At 42.0% G+C, this 9,249-nt stretch overlaps 1 protein-coding gene across 3 annotated transcripts in view; it reads left to right on the forward strand.

Moving 5' to 3' along the window:
- The window catches only part of SLC39A14 (solute carrier family 39 member 14), a 44,573-nt gene extending 35,324 nt beyond the window's left edge, over positions 1 to 9,249 (forward strand). For all 3 annotated transcript variants that reach the window (XM_081334124.1, XM_081334122.1, XM_081334123.1), the window contains exons 6-9: positions 3,931 to 4,113; positions 5,143 to 5,350; positions 6,763 to 6,947; positions 8,907 to 9,249. In XM_081334124.1, the coding sequence (XP_081190250.1) occupies positions 3,931 to 4,113; positions 5,143 to 5,350; positions 6,763 to 6,947; positions 8,907 to 9,053 (723 nt within the window). In that variant the 3' untranslated portion in view covers positions 9,054 to 9,249. The remainder of the gene's footprint in view (positions 1 to 3,930; positions 4,114 to 5,142; positions 5,351 to 6,762; positions 6,948 to 8,906) is intronic.

Raw genomic sequence — 9,249 nt, forward strand, 5'->3', positions numbered from 1 at the left:
AACAGAAAAATACCAAAAATATACCTATAGAAATAAGGAGTTTTCTTCCCAGTTTTAATATGGGATATATTTTGTGCAGAATATGAAATAGATCTTGCCTGTTTGTTTGAGTTCCTAGTTTCTCCCCCTTTTCAAGTTTTCAGTACTGATTACAGCTACAAAACAAATGTAGAATTCGTCAGAATTAAAACAGCTGAGCAAACCATGGAGTAGATATTGGAAAGAACAGTCAATAAAGAACGACAAAGAAAAAAAAATCATATCTGACAGAAGAATTGTTGCATATTCCAATATACATATAGGTGAAAGTGCTGAACATGAATGTCTACATGAACTTTCAGAAAGAAGTATTTGAAAAAGATTCCTTTTAACAAAATAATCAGGGCACTTTACGATCTTTTGTGGATTGTCAGGCTTTAAGCATTACGTTGTATAGCCTAGATTACAGGGATAGGCAACCTTGGCTCTTTTATGACTCGTGGACTTCAACTCCCAGAATTCCTGAGTCGCCTGGCTTAGGAATTCTGGGAGTTGAAGTCCACAAGTCATAAAAGAGCCAAGGTTGCCTACCCTTGGCCTAGAAACATTGCAAAACATCTGCAGTAGAGCAGTTTTGAACTGAGATACAAAAATATGGCAATAGCCGTGAAGCTAAAAAAAAACACCAACCTATAGTAATGGAAGGATTATAATAACGGGTAATATATGGTGCCTCATAGTGAACAGCAGGCCTCTTTTATCTGGATGAAACTCACCTCATAGACCTTGTAATGAATGATGTGGGATGGAGACTTTTTGATCATCTTGCTGAAATGCCAGAGCTTAGTGAGAAGTCGTCTCTGGACTTCTTGGTGATTTTGGGTGCTGTCAGCTGTGGTATCATCTTGGACTGCTGAGATGGGGACTTAATATCTGTAATTCAGATCCATCCTTGGTGGATCATATCTAGAAAGATTGATCCAGTCCAATGCCCTGCTCAGGCAGGAAACCCTATGCCATTTCAGGCAAATGGCTGTCTAGTCTCTTCTTAAAAACTTCAGGTGTCAGAGCATTCACCACTTCTGGAGGCAAGTTGTTCCACTGATTAATTGTTCTAACTGTCAGGAAGTTTCTCCTTAGTTCTAGTTTGCTTCTCTCCTTGACTAGTTCCCATCCGTTGCTTCTTGTCCTGCCCTCAGGTGCTTTGGAGAATAGCTTGGCTCCCTCTTCTTTGGGGCAACCCCTGAGATATTGGAAGACTGCTATCATGTCACCCCTCACCCTTCTCTTCATTAAACTACACATACCCAATTCCAGCATCCGTTCCTTATATGTTTTAGCCCCCAGTCTCCTGATCATCTTTGTTGCTCTTCTCTGTGCTCTTTCTAGAATCTCATGGTAGTGTCAATCTGAGGAGGACAGGGAGCTGGAGCAGTATCCTCTTGAAGCCCAGGAGGACTTTTTCGGAGGACTGTGGGGAAGAGCAGGCTGAGACAAGCCAGGGCCCTTCAGGTTTGGAACAGGGAAGGCAGAGTTCAGGAGAGGGGCAAGCCCCCCTCCCCCACCCGATCCCAGAGCAAGGAGAGCAGAGAGGAGGAGAGAACAGGCAGGCTCAATTGCTCAATTGCCCACCCCACTCCACCAGGCACACCTGGGGATTAAGATTGAAGGAGAGGCTGTGGGTTGGGCCATTTGCCAGGAACAAAGGGGGTATCTTGGGACAGTTGTGAATTGTGCTCTTGTCTTTGTTTAACCTGGACACCTTGAATACCAGACCCGGCTGGTTTCCTGCTTTATGACCGCAGACTGCATCTCTGAGTCTCTCCTTGCAGACTGCAGGCAAGCTGAGATTTAAAAGGACTCCTTAAGTTTCTGCTTTCTTTTCTTGTTCTCTGTCTGGCCTTGAGGATATTGTATACTTCTCCGGCTGTATTGAAATTGCCTTCAGCCAGAGGCAGCTGAAAGGAATGCACGTGTGTGTGTGTGTGTGTGTGTGTGTGTGTGTACGTGCTTTGGTTGAAGGCTTGCTAGCATATGTGGGAGCTTTTGGGGGACATTGGCAGTTATTAAAGGACTGTTTCTCTTGCCAGCCGACTGCTTTGCCTCCGTGCGGGGCCCCGGGTCATCACAGGTAGTTTTCTTCTGTTTCTTATTTTTTTTAATATCTACAGTAGATGAATCTTCTGAGAGAGGTTGTCACTTAGCTCTACATTTGTTAGTTATAAAAAATCTTCACTAATTCTTAGGTGCAATAATGAGCTAGGTGGAGATGAACATACTGGGGTTTTAATGCAAATCAGAGGGCAACATTCTTTGAAGAATGTTTGCTTCAAGGTTTGTGGCCCACAATGTTTTGGAAAGGAATCTGCTCACTCCAAGAGATCACAACCATATTTTTTATTTATTTATTTTATTTTATTATATTTTTATACTGCCCTTCTCCCAAAGGACTCAGGGCGGTGTACAGGGCAATAAATATAAAAAACAGAATATAAAAGTTAAAATACAATTAAATATAATGCCCAAATTTAAAATTTAACACAATAATTAAGAACATGTTTAAAACCCCAACCCTAACCCATCAGACCAGGTCAGATTGCTCAAATAAATACGTTTTTAGATCGCGCCGGAAGTGCTTCATGACTGCTACTCTCCTGGAATCTCATGCGCTGTCAGAATCCATTTAGGGCGGTTTATAAAAACTAATAAATAAATAAATAAATAAATATTTCATTTCCAACTCTTTTTTTCTGTGCATACCCAAATCTCAACCCGCTCCCCCCCCCCCCGCCTTGGATTCTGCCATTCCCAAGGAGGAGAGGGAATAAACATGGCGGTTTATTGCTTTCACTTCCTTTCCTTAAATGTAACTTTTTGTTTATTCCGCCTGCCTGCTATCCATCACAATAAGATCAATGAGAGGCATTTTCCCTCTCATCTTATGGACAACTAAGAAAGGGGGTGGAAAAAAAAACATCCCTCCGGAATCTGGTTTGTTTCCCCAGATGGAATGTGAGGGGGTGGGAATGATTTTGCTACGAACGGACTGATGTTCTCCTTTTCCCACGAGGGGCTTCCCACCTGGAACTTGGCTGACCGAATGAACTGTGGGGTGGGGCTTGCTTGGGGACATTTAAAAATATCGATCTGTGAAGGGATTTCTCGGATGCTGTCTATTATACCCTCTATCTTCCATGTCTTAGTAAAAGTTCCTGCTGGGATAACCTTGTCCCCAAGAGTCTTTCTTTCTTAAGATGTGGACTGAAGTCCACATGCGCTGACATGCGCTGTTGTTTGCAAGTTGTGGCAATTCCTGTCACTCCAAAGTTCTCTTGGTTGCATCAGGTCTCAATTATTGCAATATCCTTCATTGGGCACTACCCTGGAAGAGCTTTTGGAAGCATTAGTTAGAATCTGGTGGCTAATTTGTCATGCTATTATCACGGTGTCATGATTATGTCACCCTAATGCAGTATTAAAAGATCAGCATGTTTTTTAGGTGTAACTGAAATGTCTGGTCAAAGTTAAGAACTCTAGCTTAGAATCCAGTTATCTGAGGGAGTGGCAGGTTCCTTAAGTCTGCAAGGGAGCCTTCCTACTTAGCCGGTTCCTCTCGTGGGAGAGCGAGAAAAGATTTTCCCCCCCGTGTCTCATGCTTAGTCTCATTAATGTGTTCTCTTTGAAGGTGCAATTGCCCCACCTTCTGGTTTCCAAAATGTTTCTAGACATCTTGTTTGAATATAGATTTTCCAAGTGTTTGAGTGGGTCCTTCCTATCGCCTTCAAAAGATATTGCAGTATATTTAATGACTACTGAAATAAACATTAGGTTTACACAGAAAGGCAGGACAGAAGCATACGACATAAAACGTAGATCTGTTGGTGGTTGCATCGTATGAACAACTTTTTTGAACAACTGCATGCATGGTGAGATTGTCTCTGCATTCCCCAGCACCTTCACGGACACAGCCATTACAGCAGCGAGTCCCTTCCTTCCAAAAAGGACCAAGAAGAAGGTGTCACTGAAAAACTGCAGAATGGAGACCTGGATCACATGATCCCTAATAAGAGCAGCGATTTGGAATGCAAGAATCCTCCTGCTGATCAGAAGGTTGTTGGCACCTTGTCTGTTCAGGTCAGTGAATAATTACAGTGGGGTTGCCCAGCCTTTTGGGGTCAGTCAGCCCTTCTCTCTCTCCTCTCTCTCTCCCTCTCTGTCTCTCTCCTTCTCCGTCTCTCTCTCCCTCTGTTTCTCTTCCTCCCTCTTTCTCTCCCCCCTCTCTTCCTCTATGTCTCTCTCCCTCTCCTTCTCTCCGTTTCCCTCTCTCTCCTTCTCTTTCTCTCCCTCTATTTCTCTGTCTCTCCCTCTCTCTGTCTCTCTCTCCCTCCCCCTTCTCTCTCTCTCTCTCTCTCTCTCTCACACACACACACACACACACACACACACACACACTACCACTGCCAGAGGCTCTAGATGGCAAACAGTGTCAACACAAAATAACTACTAATCCCCAAGCCCTATGTACATATAAAAATATAGGGTCCTTGATGCTCTCCAAGCTTGCTTGTTTGCTCGCAGATGTTCGTTACCCAACTAAAATTTGACTGAGAAACTGTGAGCAGGACAGCGAGATGAGTGGGGAATAAATTTAATAAATATATGAATAAAATTCTAGACCAAGCTAAATCCAGAAATGCTAGGGAATTCCTGGAAGCTTGGCATTCAGACAAATTGGCCATCAACGGACATATAGAAGTGAATCGCATTTACACACCATTCAAAAGAGAGTATAAAAAAGCTAAGAGGGAAAGACTAGAACACATCCCCTCCAGTAGCTAATAGTTACATATAACAGGGATTAACATTTGACAAACAACCAAGCAAAAAACAATATCTTAATCAAGGAACTGCCACGGAGAAAATCACACCACCACCAACCCTATATTAAAAAAAAGACGAGCAAATCCCACACTCAATTGCTTTGATGATATTACCTAATTAGGCAATGAAATGTCTGCAAGAAAGTAACCAAGCTCAGAGAGCACACAGTTCAATCCCGAGCTACAAATACTCTCTTCTATTGGGTCCATGTAGGATTTTTTATTTACCTGTCATGAGATGATAACGAATTTTCAGCTTTTCTTAATATACTTTTTTTTCCAGGACCTCCAAGCATCTCAAAGCATGTGCTATTGGTTGAAAGGGGTGCGTTATTCAGACATTGGTACGCTGGCTTGGATGATAACCTTGAGTGACGGCCTTCACAATTTCATTGATGGGCTGGCTATTGGTGCCTCCTTCACTGTCTCCGTCTTTCAAGGCATCAGCACCTCTGTGGCCATTCTTTGTGAAGAATTCCCGCATGAGCTAGGTGTGTTGCTGCATTATTTCTGCTTTACAGCTAGAAAAATACAGAAGAATTCCTTTTAGGGATGCACGTAGTGGAATTCTTATTAAGGAACAATCAGAATAAAAATAGGAACACAAGAAAAATGACCAGAGATTTCTAAAACTTATACACAGTGCAGAAAAGGTGGACCTATTGATGGGTCCTTCCGTGATATGCATTCGTCTATATTAACATATTGTCATATTTCTGTGCATAAATACCAGTTTTGATGATTCAGGGCCATAGAGCAGGGCTCTTCAAACTTGGCCCTTTTATGACTAGTGGACTTCAATTCCCAGAATTCCTCAGCCAGGCACTCTGGCTGAGGAATTCTGGGAGTTGAAGTCCACAAGTCATAAAAGGGCCAAGTTTGAAGACCTCTGCCGTAGAGGATACCAGTGTTGGCATGGATAGTTTTATTATTTAGTTTATTACTTATTTCGACCTTTCAGAATTAGCAAGTTCATTAAAGATCATGTATCAGTAGCAGCTAAGCCATGATGGCTGTATGAATATTTGCTCCAAACTTTAAGGATGTGCTGAGTCACGCTTGTTGAATATACAAATCTTTTGCAAAAACGTTTTGCAAATCAGACACTAAAACTAGCAGACCAAAGATAGCTTTCTCTACAAGTAGTCCCTGACCTATGACCACAATTGAGCCCAAACTTTCTGTGGCTAAGCGAGACATTTATTAAATGAATTTTGTCCCATATTATGACTTTTCTTGCCACAGTTGTTAAGTGAATCACTGCAGTGGTTTAGTTAGTAACACGGTTAAGTGAATCTGGCTTCCCCGTTGACTTAGCTTGTCAGAAGGTTGCAGAAGGGGATTGTGTGTCCCCCAGACATTGCAACCGTCATAAATATGAATCACTTGTCAAAGCCAAATTTTGACTTGATCATGGGGTTGCTGCAACAGTCATAAGTATGAAAAATAGTCATAAGTTACTTTTCTCACTGCTGTTGATAATTTTGAAGGGTCACTAAATGAACTTTTGTAAGTCGAGAATTACCTGTATTTGTATAATGGGACGGTGGTGCATGTTGAGTTACATAATATATAACACAGCTAATCATCAAAACATTATTGCTTAGACCAGGGCTCTTCAAACTTGGCCCTTTTATGACACGTGGACTGAGGAATTCTGGGAGTTGAAGCCCACAAGTCATAAAAGGGCCAAGTTTGAAGAGCCCTGGCCTTAGACCAAGACATTGGTCATCTCAACAAAGCAGCAGAAACATAGGGTTAATAATAGGAGAGAGATGATTTGAAAACGCAAAATGCTTCTGGATCAATGTTCTTGGACAGCAGATCTTCAGTCTTTGATTCTGTTCGCTTCAAATGCAACCCCTCCTTCTAACCTTCTTTCGAATTGTGGTTCATCTTGCAGGAGACTTTGTCATTCTGCTGAATGCTGGGATGACAATCCAGCAAGCGCTCTTCTTCAACTTCCTCTCAGCTTGCTGCTGCTACCTGGGCCTGGGCTTTGGGATATTGGCTGGTAGCCACTTCTCAGCCGAGTGGATCTTCGCTCTAGCTGGTGGGATGTTTCTCTACATTGCGTTGGCTGACATGGTAAGTGGCAGTAGGCAGGTAAAGGAAACCAGCTAGTTTCACCTGGCTTCCTTCTGATAGGTTGGATACAAAAGTATAATTCCCCTTTAGCCAGGAGAGTAAGACTGTTCTGCTTATTTTAGTCTGATCCTGAATCTTCTTGCACAAACAGATCTTGACTCTTTCATGAAGAGTACTGTTTGGGGCAAAACCTGAATTAAGGAGCCAATTTCAAGCTCTAATGAAAGCGAAGAAAGAAAAAGGAAAGAGTAAAGATGTACAGGAAAACCCAACTGTTCTAAAGGACTTCCTGGGGTTTAGGATATAAATAATCACTCTACTTGAAGAAAGGAAAAGTAACAAGTCTTGTTACGCTCTCCCCAAAGTGCAAAATATGAGCCCATAGTTTTGGCCTAGTTCACTAGAAGATACCCGAGGTTGCCAAGGACCATCTATGGATGCTGGACTGCAACCTTTTACACCCCAAACTTACTTTTTTTTCTTAGTGCAAAGTCATTAGTGGGAGCCCCATCAACAGCCCCAGTCCAACAAATTGGGCTAAACTGAATCTCATTCTTTAGTCATAAGTACAAATTAAGTCCTTCAGGGTGTTTCAGTCTGTTCAGACATTATTCAAAGCAACACGGAGGGGTTGGTGGGTAAACTATTCTTTGTTTTAAGGTTAATAAGCATTGCTTTGAAATCATAGTTTGGGTTTGATTCATCAATTGCAACTGTAAATAGTCATGATCTGTAAAAAAAGGTGCATGGCTTGCAATCACTCTCCTGGTTTGTTTATATGCCCTGCACAAGTCTCTTAAAAATTCTATAAAGATGCAAGCACAGCTGAAAAAAAGAAGCCAAACCAAGAATTGGCCAAAAAGTCACTTTTTTTTAGCTTTGCTTCTATAACATGCTTAACAAGCAACAAACGCTAAGCGTGGTTGGTCACCGGGTTCCGAGATTTAGTCTTCTGGGCTTTTGGACTCATGCTGGAACCCATGCCCAGGGAACTCCTCTCTACCAGAATGTAGAGAGAAGTACACATTCTGGTAGAGAGAAGTTCCCTGAAGTTCCAAGTCTGCAAGCTTGGAAGAGTAAACCTTGGGTCCCGGTGACCGTCTCGGATTGGAGCCCGCAACATTATCCTGGGACACATGTATTTGCCTTCATTCGTGAGAAGCTAAGCCAGGGGTCTTCAAACCTGGCCCTTTTATGACTTGTAAGTTGAAGTCCACAAGTCATAAAAGGGCCAAGTTTGAAGACCCCTGAGGTAAGCCTTTGCCTAATGTCTGATCACAGATGATGATGATGATGATGATATAATAATAATAATAATAATAATAATAATAATAATAATAATAATAATAATAATAATAATAATAATAATAATAATAATAATAATAGTAGTAGTTGGAAGGGACCTTGGAGGTCATGTAGTCCAGCCCCCTGCTCAGGCAGGAAACCCTATATCATTTCAGACAAATGGCTGTCCAGTCTCTTCTTAAAAACTTCCAGTGTTGGAGCATTAACAGCTTCTGGAGGCAGGTTGTTCCACTGGTTAATTGTTCTAACTGTCAGGAAGTTTCTCCTTAGTTCTAGGTTGCTTCTCTCCTTGATTAGTTTCCGTCTGTTGCTTCTTGTCCTGCCTTCGGGCGCTTTGGAGAATAGCTTGGCTCCCTCTTCCTTGTGGCAGCCCCTGAGATATTGGAAGACTGCTATCATGTCACCCCTTGTCCTTCTCTTCATTAAACTAGACATTCCAGCAACCGTTCCTTATTCCTTATATGTTTTAGCCTCCAGACCTCTAACAATATCCGTGTTTTATAAAATGACTTATTTTGCATCGTGCCCGTTTAGAATCAATCTTGTTTGATTTACAAACTTGCAAGAAATTTTTTTTGCATTTGCTGTAGAACAAAATAAAACAAAACAACAAAAAAAGAAAAGCCACTCTAACTAATTTCCTTGGTCTGTAAGTTCCCAGAGATGAACGAAGTCAGCAAAGAAGATGAACGGAGTGGAAGTGCTTTGATTGCATTTGCGATTCAGAATGCCGGACTGTTGACGGGATTCAGTATCATGGTGCTGCTGACTGTATACTCGGGAAAAATCCAGCTCGGATAGAGGCATGCTGTTGGGAAACTGTAGGTCTGTGGACTCTGCTAAGCATAGTTTTTTTCGTCAAGGATTCCGGGAAGGGGCATGTTTATTCAACCTGCTTCTTAGATCTCTTGTTCAACTGACCTGCACAGGCTGACAACTTTTCTCTCTAGCGTTAAATGACTGGGGGATCATTTCTTAAGGTAACAACAGCATTTGT

The sequence above is a fragment of the Vipera berus genome (genome assembly GCF_964194415.1).
Source record: "Vipera berus genome assembly, chromosome: 8".
NCBI lineage: Eukaryota > Metazoa > Chordata > Lepidosauria > Squamata > Viperidae > Vipera > Vipera berus.